General features: G+C 48.9%; 1 protein-coding gene and 1 long non-coding RNA gene across 2 annotated transcripts in view; one reads left to right on the top strand and one right to left on the bottom strand.

The window, feature by feature from the left end:
* The window catches only part of LOC141567216 (uncharacterized), a 163,278-nt gene extending 157,613 nt beyond the window's left edge, over window positions 1-5,665 (top strand). Inside the window, exon 5 of the long non-coding RNA XR_012489682.1 lies at window positions 5,547-5,665. This is a non-coding gene — a long non-coding RNA (uncharacterized LOC141567216). The remainder of the gene's footprint in view (window positions 1-5,546) is intronic.
* CLSTN2 (calsyntenin 2) overlaps window positions 1-19,373 on the bottom strand; it is a 570,678-nt gene that overhangs the window by 12,407 nt on the left and 538,898 nt on the right. The window contains exons 10-16 of the mRNA XM_019747346.2: window positions 15,468-15,634; window positions 7,924-8,072; window positions 5,671-5,888; window positions 2,175-2,345; window positions 1,531-1,676; window positions 1,278-1,401; window positions 374-558 (exon numbers count right to left, since the gene is read on the bottom strand). Of these exons, the coding sequence (XP_019602905.2) occupies window positions 374-558; window positions 1,278-1,401; window positions 1,531-1,676; window positions 2,175-2,345; window positions 5,671-5,888; window positions 7,924-8,072; window positions 15,468-15,634 (1,160 nt within the window). The remainder of the gene's footprint in view (window positions 1-373; window positions 559-1,277; window positions 1,402-1,530; window positions 1,677-2,174; window positions 2,346-5,670; window positions 5,889-7,923; window positions 8,073-15,467; window positions 15,635-19,373) is intronic.

The raw sequence follows: 19,373 nt of genomic DNA, 5'->3' as shown, positions 1-19,373 counted from the left end.
TCTGCAGGCAGTACGGAGCAAAGCCATCCAATTTACACTGTTAATTAGTCAAAAATTCAATACCGAGTCCCTAAGTGTTAGCGCTGAGCTAAATGCGATGGGAGTGGCAAGGGATAGACACCCCATGGCTGCTTGCCTTAAGAAACGTCTGGTTCTGTCGGTATGGTTAGAGCGGTTCACACATTTCAAATCAGTGAGTGCTATGGGGGGAGAGTGTGGTCCATTTGGGGTGAGAGGGCTGGAGGGGCTCAGAGCAGTGAAGGAGCAGTGGGGGATGGGCTGGCGGGGTGGGGCGGGGCTTCTGGCGGAGGAGAGATGGAGCTGCTGGAGGGGAGGCCGCTGCGCTGAGCCGCAGCCCCTGTGGGAAGGTCACCTCCATGGGGTTGACTGTGACGGTGAGCGCAGAGTCGTCCCAATCCATCTCGGCCTCCTTGGCAGCCTCAGGCTCCCGCGTGAAGTGCTGATGGGCGATCCGGACCCGGTACACGCCCATGGCCACGACAAACACCAGCACGCACACGGACATGAGGATGACCACTGTGGCGATGCTTGGGGCCACTGCAACGAGGACGGAATCCACAGGACATGGCGAACTAGCTCAGTCTTGGGATGGAGCATGAACGAAACATCCCTGCACAGTTCAAATCTGCCCTCGCACTTCCCAGCTGTAGGACTCTGGGTCAGCACCTTACTCTGTCTGTCTGGGTTTCACGTTCATCATCTGTTCGATGGACTTCATAATTCCTATCTCATGGGTGGTTGTGAGGAACAAATGAAATAATCTCTGAGTTGCCACCCAAGCACATAGTAGGTACTCAATAAATGCAAATTCTTTCTATCTCTTGCCTTTCCCCTCACATTATAGGAAAGGTCCCACTGAGCGCCAGGCACTGTGGAGCGTAGTGGGAACAGAGTCAGTGCCCGGCAGACAGTAATACAATATGGCAAGTGCTGGAATAGAAGTATCCGTAGGGGACTTTGCAATACGGTGCACAGGGAAAGCTTCATACAGGATGTGGTTGTGAGTTGGGCCTAAAAGCATTTGCAAAATTTTACCACAGCCCTTTATACTAACCTGTGCTATTATGTATCGTCTGGAAGTTGTTGTTTACCCGACTGGCCCCACACTGAGGCTGAGTGTCTCCACGCCAGGGCCCACAGCTCCTCCATTGTTGGGTCCCTCCCACAGTGCTGGGCACCTATGGCTGCTGCCCCCTAACTGTCTGGGGCGTGGATGGTCTTGAGTCACAATGACCACCTGGGGCCAGGGAACTTACCTGAACTGTGCTGGAAGCTACTCCGGGACTCAGGGTGGTGGACGGACTGCAGGAAGGGAGGCTGCACGATAAGGTGGTTGACGTGCTCCCTGTCTGACACTCTGGCCTCATGGAGGACGCTGACCTGGGAAGAGGAGGGAGAGGTGCTGTTGACCAGGAGTGGCCAGTGGGCCAGGGGCAGCCGTCCGTCTGAATAAACAAGGGAAGGGATGGGTGAACCTGGGCTTCCTTTTCAGCCGCAGCGCTCACTCACCTCCAAGTTGAACTCATTGCTGGTGTAACGCCCATTAAGTTCTGAGCACTTGATCCTGAACCGCCGGGCCTCCAGGGAAGCCGGGTGCCAGTTGCGGTAGCGGATGTGACGCAGCACTTGCTCATAACGGCTCATGGAGCCCACACCTGTGCCAAGAGACCACACCTGTCATAAGAAGGTGGACGAGGAGATGGGGAGACAGGCTGCAGCTGCTGGGGCCTGTGGGTCTCCTGAATTTGGCCAGGTTGAGTGCTTGAGATGTTTAGGGACAGACAATGTGCAGAAGCAGAAGTTCTAAGGAGCCAATTAAACGGATCCACAGGATTTCACATACATTGTGCTCTGACCGGAATGTTTGGCCTCAATGTGCCAAATGTTGCTGGAATATTTGCTGAGATCAAACATAAGAGAAGTCATCCACCTACAAGGAGACCTCCCCAGGAGTGAGGGGCATGTGGTCCAGGTCCTCAAGATGCTGGAGTATTTCGCCAAAGGAGGAGGTGCTAGAAGTCTACGCTCTGAGGTCAAGGGCCCCCACCTGACCCCACCTCCAATGGTGATGAAGCGCCATCACACTCGTGACTCCCTGGATAAAGCCACTCTGAGGGGAGACCACTGGGCAAAGGGGCTGAGCGTGGCCTTACCGTAGATGGAGTAGCCGGCAGTGGAGTTGGTGGCGTCCAGGTGTCTCTGGTGGAGCTCGCTGTGGTTAAGCTCCAAGCACTCCTGTCTCGGGTCCAGGTCCCCTCCCAGCACCAAAATGTCACAGAAATCTAAGTTGTGAAGCATCTCTTCTAAGACAGCAGATTTGGGGGCTGTGGGAAGACAGGCACATGGGTAAGAGGCACGAGGACAGCCCAGACAACGTCCCTTTCTCGCCCTCTTCCTCCTCGTGCTTACACCAGGTCAAGGCTGGGTCAGGAGAAGAGGTTCTGCCACCCTAAGTACCACCACTGCCGCGTGGATGCCCGGGCTGCCCCTGAGGTGGGGCGGTATGAATTCGTGTGAAGACTATGAACACAGGAGTCAAACGGGGTGAATGTGAATACCGGCGTGGCTACTGAGAAGCTGTATCATGTTCGAGAAACTACCTACCCCTCAAATTCATGATTGTAAAGATGGCAAAGAGGGTCTTGAGAGGATTTAAAATGGTGTCTGGCACATAATAGGTGCTCAACAGGCAATAGCTCTCATTTGGGGCCAGAGATAAGTGCCCCTCCACCATGCTCTTGTGGCTCTCTCCACGACTCTGAGGTCCTCAGGGGCAGAAGTATTGTCTGTCTGTGACCGAGTCCCCAGGATCCAACCCGGACACTGGCTTAGAGCAGTATTACTACACATTGCTCAATGGAGCTGCAGTGTTAATATATTTAAATAATTATTTAATATAATTAAATAAGTAAATTCGTTAGTCTAATTGACAGGCTGTCAGTCAGTTTAGATGTGCCTGCCTGATTTTTGAGGGGCCCTAAATTTCCCCAGAGTATGTCTGAGTATTTGAATGCTGGACAGATAGACAATCTTAACTTACAATCTCACCTTAAAATAAAGTGATTGGCATTTATGGAGTCATTGCTATGTACCAGGCACTGTGCAAACAAAATTCTAACACACATTAGAGGGGGTACTATTGTCATTCCATTTCATTGATGGGGAAATGGAAGGCCCAAGGGATGAAGTGGATTGCCCAAGGTCACATAGACAGTGGGGAAGGAGCTGGGACAGACACAACCTTCTGATTCTACAGTTTGTAAAATCTTAACCTCTGGGCCAGTAGTCTTCAAATGCTTTTGCTCTTACAGCCTTTTATTGGAAAATTATTTAAATAAGTATATTTATTTATTTATTTATTTATTTATAAAGAAGACTAACATTTTGTGCATTATAAAACATTTACGAAAACAGAAATTAAAAAGGATTCACTGAACATGAGAAAATTATTTTATATTTTAATTTTTTAGAGATATCCAAAATATTTTTTGTTCTCACTAGACATACGTTATTATAAATACTTTTCTATGCTTAACTTTTAAATGCTTGCCAATCTCAATGGCTTCATGTGTCATTGACAAAATCTGAAAGCACATACGCTTAAAACAAAGTCTATCAATAATAGTGTATCTATTTCAATTGGCCTCATGGTTTCTGTTTTTTTTTTTTTTTTTGCCAGCTTCTTGTCAGGTCAGGTTAGATGTGCCTGAGCAAGGTTATCCTTGCTCCTCTCTCTGGATGTGGCTGATTATTCCTGCTATGTAGGGGGTGTGTGGTCTCTGCCATTTTCTCAGTTCCTTTGTGCTTGCATTACTTTGCATTGTAGTACCTTCCATGGGCAGTTTCCTCGATCCCCACTGTGCAGAGGGCCTGCACTGCGCTCAGAGACTTCGAAACCATCAGCCATGGCTGAGTCCTTGTGGAACTTCTGGTCTGGTTTAGCAAACAGGCACTCACCCCTGAGGGCTAGCAAAAGTTGTGTATTGGAGGGCAGCACTGGCGGTTTGTGGGGTATAGAGCAGGAGACTTAACCCCGTCTAGGGGCAGGGTGGTGGTAGAGAAAGCCTTCTGGAAGAGGCATTGAAGGTAGAGCTGTTTGCCAGCAGTCGTGAGGATGGGGAGGGAGAGGAACCTTCCAGGCAGAGGGTAGAGTAAGAGCAAGAACGGGAACTAATACAGACGTGTGTGAGCGAGAGGTATGTATGGGGGACTCTCCCGTCCTTTGTATTGAAATAGCACAAAGAGCAGGTCCATGGGGACAGAAGACGGTGCTGGAGGGGTTACTGAGGCCCGGTGGCAGATGCCATGCGCCTGCTTGTTTAAGGCACCCATTATAATGATTATTCTACTCACAATAAGAGTAGAATTTTAGAAGTCCTAATAAAGGGCCTCTGGCACTTGGCTTTGCACGCTTCTCTCATAAACAGAAGGTAAGATAGGGACACAGGTAATTGCTTTCCCCTGCATTGCCCGTGTGCTGGTATCAGGCCTAACAAGTCCAGCTGCTCTCAGCTAGGCCTGCAACCACTGAGCTCAGAGGCAACTTCCTCTGTCAGTCTGATTTGAGCCACAGATGAAGGGGAGAGGGAGGATCACACAGCCTATTGCCTCTTGGAGAGGAACTAGGAAACTGCCCTGCCCAGACAGGTGGTAAGGCACCATCTATTTTTGTGAGCGAGCTAAGAAGGGCTTTTTGTGGTGCCCCCCATTCACTAGGAACCAGGGTGGGTCAAGTCCATGGGTAATTAAGATCATTAGAGAAGCAGCCCTTCAGGGACTCGGGCCCACTGGAGCTAGGACATCATTAGCAGCTGCTGGAGAGAGAGCGGGGGAGTTGAAAGTATTCTCTTGGATGAGGCAGCACAACAGTTCTCAAATGGGTATTTCCCCGGTAGATCTGGGCCCCAGGTTTGTCTCACACCCTCCTTCCCTCCCTTTCTTCTTTTTCCTGCCTCCCAACCCGCCTCTCCTCAAGCCAGCAGAATATACTGTAGCGTTCCGTGCAACTAAGTGTTTCTCCCTGGCAGATAATTCAAATTACTCTGCTTTCACTGCACAGCCCTCCCAATAATGAAACCGTTGGAAAGAACAACGGGAAGGTTCCCGGAGAGCTTACAGTAATATTGCTGAACAAGACTTTTACTGTGTCTACATTAGGATGCAGTTATGATTTTTGTGTGTTTCTTTAGCTTTCCTCCTGATTATCAAAATAATAACAATCACTGTAGAACGTTTCACAGTTGTAGAAAAGTGAAAGGGAGCAGAGACAAATTGGCTCTTATGCGTCTCAGAGAATGTCACTGTTAGCATTAGGCGTGTTTTCTTCTTGGCATTTCTCTATGTACTTTTTTCTTTACATAATTGAGATCAGTCTATGTGTAGATACTCTGTAGTTTGCATCTTGCTTTTTGCCACCTACCATTTAGCATAAATGCCTTTCCTCCCACACCACAGCCCTTAAATGGGGGACCATGATTTGCTGAACCTTTCATCCCCCTCCTGTTGTTTGTCTGTGTTTCTCCTAGGTTTGTTTGCTTTGCTATTGAAAACACTTTGCTGTGGGGAACAATACTGTTATCCTGACGTCTGATCTGACAGTGGCTGTGAGAACTCAAGGCCCCCTGTCCACAACCCAGGAGGTACCTGTACCTGTGGTCTTCAAGTCACCTGGGGCCTCGGCTTTGGCGAAGGTGCTCACGATCTTGATGTCAGGAAAGAGGATGACTCCCCGGGCACTTGCGAACTGGGCTGCGGGTCTCCAGAAGCGGTTGGTGCCACGGAGGGTGATCTGGGGCTCCATGGCCTGCAGCACCATTACGTAGGCGTCCATGTCCGGGATGCTGATACACACATCTTCCCCGAAGCACCTGGAGAGACACAATGGAGCCATCCATCACGTGCCAAGGACAGGGACACATACAGCCACTGCTGGTTCTTGATGAGGCGGCCTGATTGCCTAAGAGTCTCCCAGGATGTCAGCAGACACTTAAGTTTAAAGACACATTACGGTCCAAACGACTAACAATCAAGGGACTTAAAAAGATTGGCTCCTGGGAGAAATGGGAAATTTCCATACCAGCAACAAGTCACCATTAAACCTTTAATTATCCTTTAACAAAGTAATCAATGGCGACGTTAATTAGATGGCAACTGCTTGTTTTGTGCATTAGGGTTTGGTAAGCAAATGGTTGTCTAACTGGTCGGTTACAGCCGTCTTACTAAGTGAGACCCCAGGGCTATACTCCCCTGCCTCCGCCCATGTGTTATCTCTCTCTGAGGGTATCACACCAGCACATCTGGCAGAGTGCGGAGCTCAGCACGCTCTTTTTTCTGATCCACTGCCACAAAAACACCTGGTAGGTAAAATGGTGTGACAACAAGAGCAAATCCTGGGAAATTAGATAGGCAAGTGCCCATGGCCTGGCTCTGCCACTTCCGGGCAGGGTGATACTGGGCAAGGTGCCCCTGCGAACCTCAGTTTCTTCATCTATAGAATGGGAATGACAATGATGAATTACCTTATAGCACTAGTAGGGATTAAATGCGACAACGTATAGAAAAGCCAACCAAGGAGCCTGCATCATGGTGGGAGCTCAGTAAATGTTGACAGATTTGACATTCTCATCAGACCTCATGGGGCATCTGTGTCATTGGTCCTCTCTGCTGGTCATCTAGGCCAAGGCCAAGACTACCGTGGAGAACTGCAGGGTCCGGATGGATGCTCGGGGAATGCTGGTGGGCTCCAGCTGCTGGCATCCCATCCTGCATCCCTTGGGAGACTTCCTGAGGGAAGGATAGTCTGGGTGGCTCCCATGCTGAGCCAATCCATCCTCCTCTCTAGGTGGATGAAGTGCGGGAGAGGTGGTGGGCTCCTGCTCCCAGTTTTCTCTGGCCTTTGCCACACCATCCTCTCCCATTTATAGAGGACACCCCTCCTCTTGCCAGTGTATGGAAGCCAGGCCCAGAGGTGGTGTTTACTACTTGTGGCCTGACCCGGAGGTGACTTCTCCTTACCTCAGGCCTCCAAGGGGGATCTTTAGTGTGGAGTGGGGAGCACTTCCCCCATTACTAGAGCTATTGAATGCAATTCCCACCTGTGGGCTTTGTCATGGCACTTGTCAGGTGCCAGCAGCGTGGCAGTCAGCAGACCCATCTTTCCCACCTTTGTTCCTGTCTTTCTGGGTCCTCCTGGCTCCGGGTGACTCAACTTCCACCTTCCAGGAGTTTTTCTGGAGTCCCCTTCCTAGCTGCCTATGGCTGAGAAATGATTTGGCAGGCCAGTAAGGGAGTTATCCACAGGCTTCAGTAATAGCCTCACCTCCTTAATTAAACTCTGCTCCCTGGCAACAAGAACTGTGCCTTCTCTTTCTCTCGCATACTCACAGTATTTAGGAGCTCTACAAAGCTGGGTTGGTTAATTTAATGAATAAACATTTGTCAAACACCTACTATGTACCAGGCACTGTACACCCTTAAATCACACCACTTAAAACCCAGCTTTCTAGGTGTGGCCAGTTAGCTCCGTTGGTTAGAATGTGGTGCTAATAACACCAAGGTTGCCGGTTCGATCCCCCCATGGGCCACTGTGAGCTGCGCCCTCCTTAAAAAACAAAACAAAAAACAACAACACAGCTCTCTGAGAATTTATAGGAAACAGTGCCTTCTAGGCATTTGATCAGATACAGATAAAACAGAGAAAGTTGGATTTGAGTTGGTAAAACAACAGAACACTTTCTTTAAGAAGAAAACAAAAGGAGAATGAAGATTTACTGGGGAGTCCTCATAGGGATAGCAGAGAAACTGGGAACAGCTGAAGAGAGGTGAATCCTTTTCGCAAGGGAATGTTCCCCAGGGGCCCTTCCCCCACCGCAGCTGGGCCCAGGCTGACGGTCGTCCACTCACTGGACTTTGGAAGAGACTTTCAGGCGCCGCACACCCGCGGTCGGGAACTGCCTGGAGTTGATGTAGGAGACCTTCTGGAGGGCATGGTTGATGTTCCCGATGTCGTCACCTTCCATCACCAGGATGGACTGCGAGGGGTTGAAGTGATACTGGAAGACAAAAGTGGGTGTCATGTTAGAGCATGACGAGCGATGTACACAGTCCCGTGGAGACCTTCCATCTCCATGAAAAGGCCACGGAGGCCGGCACAGGTACCTCCCAAGTCCCTGTGAGTGCAGCAGCCGTGTGCACTGCTTTAACCCCTCAGGCAGCTCCTACTACCACCGGTGGGCTTCAGGACCCTCCCCTGTAAGATCCCTGGGGATTGTAACCCCCAGTAATGTCGGCCTGAGCCACAGCATGGAATTCTGAAATTCCAGTCACAGGGCTCCTGCAGCCCAGCCCTCCGCGGGAGCAGCCCAGGTCCTGGGCCACTATGGCGTCCTAACCAGACACTTGCAGCCCTTGGAGTGTCCGCCCCTCAGCCAACAGCCCAGTAACTTGGAGCTTTGGTTCCTTTTGCTGTTCTTGTCCTTGACCTTGAACCACTCCTCATTTCAGCCTCTACTCCACTTCCTGACCCGTGCCCCATCTTAGCTTCTAATCTTCAAGCTCATTTTTTAGTTAATGGCTGTCCTTCTCTCTTAGATCTGATTCTTGGTCTTGCTATCTGGGTGCTAAACTCCGGTTTCCCATGAGTTTTACTCACTTGCTGATTACACGCCTACCAAATACCCTAGGTTTGTTTCTATTCATTTCATTCTGAGGCCCTGGTATCCCACACTTGGTGAGGCCAGGGGCTGCGATGCTTCTCACTGAGTCACTTGGGTCCTCAAACTAGATGAACTAGATACAGACTTACGCTTCTCCCTGTACCCCCCTGCCCCCAGTTACTCTTCTTTGAATGGAACATGGAGACCAGTTCTTGTACTGGTCTGAGTTACTGATCTTGACATACTTCTGAGCAAGATTAATGAGGAACGGCTATTAATAAAATGTCAGGAACATATCTGTGGATTCAGATTATGTGTCCAACGCTCAGGTCACAGGAAAGAGGGACATGGCTACATTTTTATGTACTTACTTGGCAATGATTATATATTTTTTTGAATAGCTAATAAATCATATATATATATAAAATTATAAAAAAATATCTTTTTCTAATGCCACAATGAATAATCTTGTACACATACTATTTCATAAGTATAGATATATCTGTCGAGTAAATCCCTCCAAGCATAATTTCTAGATCAAAAAGCATATGCACTTTAAATTTTGACAAATGTTGCCAAACTTCCCATTGCTGGGGAGTATATCAATATACACTTCTTCTCACAGTGCATGAGAATGCCTCGGCTCTCAAAACCTCAACAATTGAGTGTGCTGTCAGACTTTGAGATTTTTGCCAATCCGATAGATGATACGTACCATCTCAGTGTAGTTTTAATTCGCATTTCTCTTACCACGAAGGAGACTGAGTATGTTTTCATGGGCTTCAGGAAAAATCTATCTATTTGCGCTTCACCCTGATATGACTTGGGCGCCTTTATAAGAGTTCCTTGTTCTATGCTTGGACCCTAAAAGGAGCCTCCTTTTAGGATGTCTCCTGAGGACTATGGCGACATCGACCCACGTACGTCCCTTGCATCGTGGCCCTCAGCCAACTGACAGCTTAGTCTTTGTCTCTTTCAAATATCATGTGAATGTTTCATTGTTCCCTCCTCCTGGAGGCGACCCCCCCAGCTTCCTTCACGTCGATTCCCACTGGGCTCCTATAGTGCTGATGAAATCGTGGTATAATTGTAGATTAGAGCAATGAGCACGTGCTCACTGCGGACAGGAGCTCCGGCTCGTATCCCTGATTCTCAGAACCTTGTCTTAGTGCCCTGTAAGCCCTTGTGAGATGCATGAGCGAATGGTCCCACCCCCACCCCTGGCCCACATTTTAGACAGTGTCATCTCCTGTTCCTCCTCCAAAGGACTCTTTTTTTCAGTCACTCATCTTTTTCAGTCAAGCCTCTGTGGGAGCCATTATAGTGCTCACCAAACCCTGTTCTCCTTTCCTTCTTGGGCATCCTGGAGGCCGCACTGCCCAACTACTTTGTGCCATGCAGGGGCAGGGCCATATGGCGGCATCTGGCCAACGAGATGTGAGAGGAAGGGATGTGGGAGCTCTGGGAGGAGGCAGTGAAAGTCCTACAGGATGCTCCGGCCTTTTTCTTTCTCTGCTCTGCCTACGGCGTTCTAGGCAGAAACTCCGCCTGACCGCCCCAGCTTAATGTAAAAGAAAAATAAATTTTCAGCGTTAAGCCATAGAGATTTTGGAGTCATTTTCTACTGCAATTGTTTAACCCACTGGAAGAATTCAGCCCTTCCTGGATATGATTCTCACTTCCCCATGGCTGTGTGACATCCCTGAAAGATCATGCGCTTTGTGGACTGCCACACCCCAGTTGCAGTACAAACTACACAGGACAACTTTGGACTATATACTTCTCCTTTCTGGACTTTATTTCCTCATTTAAAATAATGGGGATCTTAATATCTACCTGTCTGGGGCTTAAATGAGATAATGTATATAAAGTGTCAATCTGTGATAGCTTTTATCATGATCCTTAACATTGTAATTCTGTCTGCACTGAGTCTTTGCTTCTGCTCATTCCCCTGTCTTCATTGCTCTTCTTTCTCTGTGATCCAGTTCCGTCCTTTCCTCAAAGCCCTGAGCTGGGTCTCTCTGAGCCATGACATCCGGTCACAAGCACCACTCTCTGTGCTGGATTCAGGAGCCCCGTCACGTGCAAAGCAGATGCTGCATTCAGCCTCTGGGTTGGCTTTTCTCTTGCTGTGGATGACTCACTAGCTGTCTTGCGCTGGTGAATCATTACAGTTCTGAGTATCACAAATCACCTGATTCCGATTTGAGCAGATTCAAGGTCATTCTTCTAAAACGACCTCTTACGTTCCTACAGGTTTTCCTGCCCCACCACCATCCCTGCTATAACAGAGTCCTGTGGTGCTGATTCTGTCTGTCTGTCTACCACCCCCAGCAGACTGTGAGCACCTTGAGGGCAGGGTCTACTGACTTTTCTTAGCATCCCACAGGGTCTAGCACATGACAATCATGAGACCAGGAGATGACCCCTGTGGAGGAGCCCAGCCTCAGCCTGGCATGAGTGCTGAGCAGGAAAAGCGAGTTCTGCCAGAGGGCTGGATTGGCAGCACCCCCCTCCCCACCCCCGCCATGGCAATCAGAAGAGGGCACATTTCCATTGCAACCACCCTGGGAGAGGACAGTCAGGGAATGTGTTGGATACCAGTTAATATCCTAGGCTGGTTGCCAGAGCATCCCAAGGACTGCCTAGCCATCAACACATTCTTGTAGGATCAAAACACCTTCCATTAAGTAGGTTTTTGTTGTGTGTTTGTTTTGTGTTTTTAAACTGCAGTGTTCACAGCCCCGTGGCGTGACTGGTTTGTGTGGGACACAGGGTGGTATAGGTATTACCACGGGGACTGGAGATGGCTTCCTGGGGACTGAGCAAACGGTGACAGCATTCACTCTCCCCTAAGAAGCTGTGTTGTAGCCACGGTGCTTCCTTGTGTTAAGCCAAAAAGCTGCTGGATAGATGGCCTTTGCAGAGTGGTCAGCTCTCCTAGGGGACCTACCTGTGTCACTATCCACCTAGCAGGCTGGGAAATCAGTAAAATGCTGCTGAGAGCCATGGCCTTTTCCTCGAGGACAGGCCAGCCATGGCAGTCCAGACACCCTGCGTTCCCTGGGACACCTGCCGGCCCCTCAGGGCTGGGCCAGATTTGCCACATTAGAGGCATCTTGACCACAACGCGCACCCAGGCTTACTTTTCAAAAGAAGCTGAGGCAGCAGCAACACCAAGTACAAGTCCAGCCCAGCAGGAGAAGGGAACTGTGATTTGTTGGGAGCCTATTTATTAGATTTCCTAGGGGAGATTTATATCCATCTCTATGTCAGTGTCTCTGTCTGCGTCTGTGCTATGTCTGTATCCATATGTCTATGTCTATATCTGTATCTATATCATCTATCTATTCTGTTTATGTCTCTCGCTCTCTCTCTACATATATATATAAATAAATATAAATATATATATATATATATAAATATATATATATATATATATATATATATAAATATATATATATTTCAATTCTTACAACATCACTGCAAAATAATGTTAAGTCCATTTTTACATGGGGGAATTAGGGCTTAAGGGATTAAAGTACCTTGCCTAAAGTAACCCAGCTAGTAAATATCTGCACTGTAATTTGAACCAAGGATTGTCTTATTCCCAAGTTCCTGCTCTTTCCCACTCTTTCCACTGTGGAGATGACAGACCTGCAGGGATTACGCTGTGGGAATCAGAACAGGGTAGTCATCAGGAAGGTGGCTGTTCCACAGTGTCCTGTATGGATACTAGATAGCAAGCCCCTCCAACCATTTGATGACTCCAGACATGCTGGAGAGATATTCAGAAATACGCATGATCCAGGGGAAAACAAGTGAAAAGAGGAACAGAGTGGGGCCCTGTGAGAAGACGGGAAGTTTCCTTAATTGCACGAGGACCTCACTTCTTTCAATAGCCAGAGAGGAGGGAAGGGAGCAGGAACTGGTAAAGAAAATAATAGTCACTTTTCAGAAATGAAATGAGGGATAAATGGAGGGAGGATGGGCAGGAAGGAAGTTCTAACAATTTTAAGAATGCCTTCTAGTCTGAATGTGGACAAGTCCCTGAGCCCCAGTCTCCCTATTTCTGAAATGGGGTCATACTATTTAATTTGTTGTGAGGAGTAGGGATAATGAACTTAAAATAGCCCCCAGAGGCTGCACTGTGAATTGTGTGTCTTATCATTAACTTCTCACACAGTGCATGAGTCCTTGCCAGCTGTGCCCTCAGGATGGAAAAGGATCCTTTGAGGTGACTGGTTACGAGCAGGTGGCATCCTGAAAAGTCAGATTAGCCTCCTACCCCCCAGCTTTTCGTGCCACTTAGTTTAGCACCTCCTTTTTTCATAGGCTGTGACTCGAAATTGCTCTGGTTCTCAATTTATAATTCTGAGACGTGTGGCTTTTAAGTTCAACATCTGTGGTTTGTTTGTTCCGTAGCGCTTGCAATCCTGAAACTCTGCTCCCTTGGGATGGTCCAGTGCAGAGAAGACCCACTCAGGGGTAGGGAGCAAGTCAAGAATCAGACAGAGAGAGGAGGGTTGGAAGACAGATTTCTGCATCACTGGTTTGACAAAACACTAACAAAACAACACAAGCAGTATGTCAAGGACCAGCCCACAGGATTTGCATGTGAGGCCATCTATGTGAGATGTACCACGAGGGCCTCGCCTGGACCAGCTGCCGTACATAGACCACCTTTCCACCCTGAGGCAGTCTTAGGAGGTTCCTTCAGTGACAGGTGACTAGCTTTTGAGAGCGCTCGTATGTGTGTGTGCGCGTGTGTATATTTAATACAAGTTAAACAATGTTCTGGAAACCCATTCTTGCCTTACCTTGTCTGTGTTCTCCCATCTTCCCCCTCTGACCCAGTCTCCAGGTGAACATGCTAAGCCCCACACCTGCCTTGCCTGGACCCCCTCAGTGGCTGCCTGTTGCTAACAGAAAAACAAAGTAAACACCTAAACATAGTTACCAAGGCCCCTGACAGGACCTCTGCCCACCTCTCTGGCTACACTTTCTACCTTTCCTCCTGCAGTCTGGGCACTTGTAACACTGGCCTTCTTGGAGTTCCAGGGTCCCCTGTGGGTTCCTCAGCCCTCTGCCGTCCCTCGGGCTCTTGGTTTTGCCCAGAGTGAAAGCCATGCTCTCTCATCCCCCTCTGTGCCCCTGCCTTTTTCCCGGTTGGTTACTACCTATCCTGAAACATTCTGCTCAGACTGTGCCTCCTCCAAGGAGCTTTCCCTAACTGCTGTTCCTCCAAGTTCTGGAGCCTCGAAGCAGGACTGCTGGCCTGCGTTCAAATTCTGGCCCTGCTCATCACTGACTCTGGGATCTTAGGTGAGTGTCCTTTCTCTTTCAGTCCTCCATTGCTCACGTGCAACATGAGAAGATTTACGGTGCCTTTAATCATAAGGTTGTTGTAGGGCTTACGTGAGTTAATACCCAGAACGCTTTAGACTAGTTCCTGACACCTGGGAGAGCCTCAGTCAATATTAGCGTTCATCACCATTGTAGCAATTACCACATTGGATTACGAATGTCAGCTTGGGCCATTGAGTTCCCTGAAGACATTAAGCGTGGAATATTCATTTTTGTGTCCCTCTACCTGGTTGGAAACTGAATACGAGTGTCCATGGAATGTTTGCTGATGCGACTGCAAGTTAAACAAAAGCAGCGTGTGCTCAGGTCACTAACCCCCCAGGCTACCCCACGTCAGGCCCCACAAGCCCAATGGCAGCTTAAATAAGAGGGCTCTCTGTTGGACGGGTGACTCCTTGTCCAGGAGAGGCAGGCCCAGCGCGGGGCTTGCAGGGGGGGCCTCCCTAGGCAGCACTGGGTAGGGGAGGGAGGCGGGCTGGGAAGCCTCTGCTCCGGTCACACGCTTCTTGAGAAATGGCCAAGCAGGGAACCATCACAGCTTCTGGGACCTCAGGAGGCTGTCCTATGGCCCCAGAGGCAGAGGGTAAGCCCCGCAGCTTCCAGAGAGGAGGATGCCTGCTCTCATGGGATCTCTTATGTTTAAGTGGGGGCCACTGTGAAGTTTCTCCTGCTCTTCGCTTAGGACCCCAGAGACTCCACGCTCACAGGAACCCCTGAGGTCCAGGCGAGGCCAGGAGGATCCCGGCCTGGCAGGGAGGCGCTTGCTGAGGCACAGCCGGCCACCTCGTGCACCCCTCAGGAGGAGCTTTTCTCAGAAAGCAGCTCTGATTTTCTAGGATTATTTAAAAGTGTTTCTTTTGTAGAGATGATAAAAATCATGAATCTGCTTTCATTCCCTCTGATAGCCAGAGACTGCTCGGAGCTCAGCGTATGCCTCAACTTAGTAACGGAAGACCCAGGGACCACCACGTCTGCTTTCTAATTCCACGCCATGTGGGACTCACCTTCCTTTCTAATTTGTGTCTTACATGGTCCAAACAGTTTTGTTTTAAAAAATATTTTGGAGTGTATTCTTGCATGCTGCTTCAGTTCCGTTAGGCAAATAAACAAGAAAACAAGTAACCCACCAACAAACAAGTGAAACATAGCAACTCCCCCTAGGGAGCCATCGAACGTGTGCTGGCTTTTGGGTAGTGTGAACTGATTATACACAAGGGCTTTGTCTAGGAATTTCAGGAGATGGCATCTGGAGTCCATCAGAGCATCATGGTCACTACCCTCCTCGCTGTGGCAGCACCTTTGCTGTGGCACCATCTCTGTGCAACTGGACAGGGGAAGACTCCATTTCCCAGAGTGCACTGGGACTGGGCAGCCTCTACCTCAGGGATCAACATCTTCCGGGGGTGATGCCGGCTCCTTCCTTACCTTTATCCCTTGGCCAAGGCTTTCCAAGGAATTAATATCCAGCCCTTCCTTGCAGGCCTGCAGGCAGGAAATCACCTTCTGACTCTCCATTTTTCCAGGGCGGATGGTGAGACTAGCCAGGCTGCCATGGAAGAATTGAGCAAACCGTGGTTTGGTGACTTCTCCTCCTAAAAGATAAAGAAGTACCGTTATTTGCCCTGTGGAGATGGGGTATGAAATACCACTGCAAGGTACCATCTGGTCCAGGAGCCAAGGACACAGTGACTCTGTCCCCTAAACCTGATCTTTTCCTTCCAAGGGCTGAGCTCAGTGGTCAGAATCTCAATAAGAGGATGTTATATGCCGCCAATACCTTGGCACTCTCCAGTTGCACCTGTTTTAGGAATCCTGGAATTTCTGAATTTTAAAACGGTTACTTTCAGAGACATGACTGTCTTAGAAGACAGGAAGGGCCTACAGAGTAAATAATAGGAGGGGGGAAGGAAGCTACCTGTGGGACAGAGTCCCAGAGAGCAGTTTCCAGGCTCTCGGCCTCACGTGGAAAGGTGCTGGCTCGGGTAGCAGATGGCCATCAGCTGTGACTAGTTGGCCATTAGCCACTGATATAACCGCTGTGGCTACGCTGGTTGGTTTGTTGGTTGGTTGGCAGGCAGAAAAGTGGACAGTGGATTGTGGATTGTGTGGATCCTACTTCCTGTGTCTCTTCCGGCCGCCAGCGAGACTGGGGTGCAGGAAGACCCCTTGTTGGGATACTGGCAGATGTTTGCTCCCTGTGTCTCCAACCCAGCTGCCAGCGAGAATATAGTGGTATGACTCCCCTATCTATGGCTCCGTGGGTGTTCCTTTTTGGCCTCACCATGTCCTGCGTTCTTGTGTGGGGAGCCGGAGCTGAGTCCCTGCGTGACACTGCTATTGATTAAAAGCCTGCTGTGTGCCAGGCTGTCTGCGAGGGACTTCATCTGAGCAAGTCTGCAAAATGGTATTACTGTTTCCAACTGACACCTGAAGAATCCTGAGACTCAGAAAGGTTGAGGGACTTGCCCCAGGACACACAGCTTAACCACTGGAGCTGGTACTCTAGTCCTGGTCTGCCCAACTCCAAAGCTGGCATTTGCTTCTCTATATTCCCGACAGGTTGGCACGCAGTTGAGGAATTCCAGAAACCCCACATCCATGGGTGCTGGCTCTCTGGAAATGTGTTGACTTCACATCCATTCAAATTCCGTTTCTTTGGCTTATAAGGACTTCCCTGATTCCGTTCTACCTCTGACTTTCTTCTCAGGGCCTACTTCCAGTTTTCTACCGTTCTCTACTGGCTGAGTTGAGTCTTGTCTGAGATGGGGTCCACTCTCCAGCGTGTGAAATTGTCCAGTGTGGATTGTGTTATTGTCCAATGTGGCCTGTGTTGCAAAGCCAGCCTGGAAGTTACCTCCTCCTATATCCTCCATGGTTTTCCAAATCGGGACTCTCCTAAGGTCCATTTGAATCCTCACCTCATCCGGAGGCCTTCCCCACTGACTCCACTGAACACAGACCCTTCCATCTCTGGGCAGTCTCTGGGCAGACTTAGCTTTGATCTTGTACTTCTGTTTGTTCAGAGAGGAAGCAGAACATAGGAAAGATGGATCGGGGTCAAACTCCAGCTTTGCTAATTCTCTGGCAAGGTTTTGGAACCTCTCTGAGCCTCTGCTTTTTAAAAAAAATTTCATTTATTTTTTATTGGTTTCAGGTGTACAAAACAATGTACTAGTTAGATATTTACACCCCTCACAAAGTGAATTCAACTCAACACCAAAAAACAAATAACCCAATTAAAAAATGGGCAGAGAACATGAAGAGACATTTTTCCAAAGAGGACATACAGATGGCCAACAGACATATAAAAAAATGCTCAACCTCACTAATCATCAGAGAAATGCAAATAAAAACCACAATGAGCCTCTGCTTGCTTGGAGGGGACATTGCTGGGTTTTTGCCTCCCAGTTCTCCTTGAGTTCTTGCAATGCACCTTCCCCCAGCAGAGGGCGCTTCAGGGCGACATCTCCCTGTAAACAGCTTTCCCAGCCTCCGAGCGGGAAGATCTCCGAAAAGTTCTGCCTGAGCGACACCACAGTGACTTTTCTGCCCTTCAGTGAGCTACGCTGTGTCAGCAAAGTCTGGGCAGCAGCCTAGGGGCTGGTAGGGTGGGGGGATCTCCTGTCCGCACTCTGTCTTAGCCCCGGGGGAGAGGATGCCCTGATACCGGCATTCCTATGTTCTTTAGAGTTCTCTCTGCTTCTTGGCAGCTAATCCTTCATTATTCCAATCCTATGTTATAGTTACCAATTCTATCGATTTCCCTGTTCAAATTACTGTGTGGTTCCTCTTTTCTGGTTGGGTCTGGACACCCTCCATGTTTGCACACAGACTTTTGCTCATGCCCATTCCTCCTCACACATAGGAATCACCTCCAAACTGCTCGGATTATGCAAATCCCACTCGTCCTTCAAGACCTCTTAAGCAACCTGACCCCTGCTGCTCACAGAAATCTTTCACAAGCTCCCTCCCCCGCCCCCCCTCCCTGCCCCGAGCCTTGGAACACTGACAGATCATTTTGATGTACCCCTCACAACCTGGCATCGTTAGTTAATGGTTTACATGTGTGTGTTATGTCTCAGTCGCCCATAATGGTGGTTCTCAACCTTAATTTTAATTTTAATCTCAATTAAAATTAAAATTTAATCTCAATTTTTATCATCTGGGGATCTCTAAGAAGATGAACGGATCCTGGTGATTGGTCTTAGCCCCGGAGATTGTGAACTAATTCATGCAGGGAGTTTTAAAAGCTCTTCGGGGGACTCAAACATGAAGTCAAGGTTAAGAACCAGTGGGCTATAAGCTTCTTGAGTTTATAAGCTCGGGCCTTCAGCACAGTTCTTACGTGATCTATTTCCTTTACGCCACCAGCACGCGTCCTCCTTGCCCTCTTTGCACACTGCTAGAATTTATTTAAGTCTGTCTTTTGGGTGGCAGGGGGCACTCATGCATTTCAGCGAAGACCATACTGAACTGGTATTAGGGGCTGAGGGATGCGACGAGCACTTTGCATAAGTGTCTCAGTTATTTCGCTCAATAACACAGAGTCCCTTGTCTTGTCCCCATGTGCTGTACCCTGCCTGCCACACAGCGGACGTTTCATAATTGTTTGCTGAATTACAGGGAACGGTGAGTTAAATACCAGCAGAGTGGTTGGCATTGTGGTGTCTCTTCAACATCCGTCTTACTCCTGGCCTCTTGCCTTGGGGTTGGGGGTGGACTCTGTTTAGTCAAAGCTAATCAGGTTTCCCTGTCCCCATTGCTCCAGTGACTAAATCGGGCATGGACTTGGGACCAAGTACCAAGGCAAAGCCAGTCAGCACGTGGAATCCAATGAGCCACAGGAGGAGGCTCAGGAATAATCATGAGACCAAATTTAGGCCAATGAGATGAGAGGAAAAATTGACTGGCAGCTTCTGGGAAAAGAGATTCCATTTTCTCTCTAGAAAGTTTCTGAAACCTACTCTCACTCTCATTCCCTGGAGATCATTATGTGAAGATGGATGGCCAAGAGCTGCTTCTGCCATCTTGCAAGCAGAGCAGGGACAATCAAGACAATGCACAGAGGAGGATGGAGCCAGGAGAGTCACGGCAGGCTGAGCAGAACCCTGAGTGCACTTTCCCATTGCTCTACCTTGGGCCTTCCTCTGCATGGGAGCCAATCACCCATCATTATGGTTTAAGCCATTTTGATTCACACAGCTGTTACTTGCCACGCAAAGCATCTTCACCTTGGAAAAAAAAGAAGGCTCTATTGTAGAGCTCAGTCCACAGGGAACTCTAAACAGATCTAGCTTTGAGGAATGACCTGAGATGGCCATGGCCTGAGGG

Source organism: Rhinolophus sinicus, linkage group LG10 (genome assembly GCF_036562045.2).
Source record: "Rhinolophus sinicus isolate RSC01 linkage group LG10, ASM3656204v1, whole genome shotgun sequence".
NCBI classification, from domain to species: Eukaryota; Metazoa; Chordata; class Mammalia; order Chiroptera; family Rhinolophidae; genus Rhinolophus; species Rhinolophus sinicus.
The sequence above is the reverse complement of the archived record's forward strand: the minus strand, read 5'-3'. Positions and strand labels throughout refer to the sequence as shown.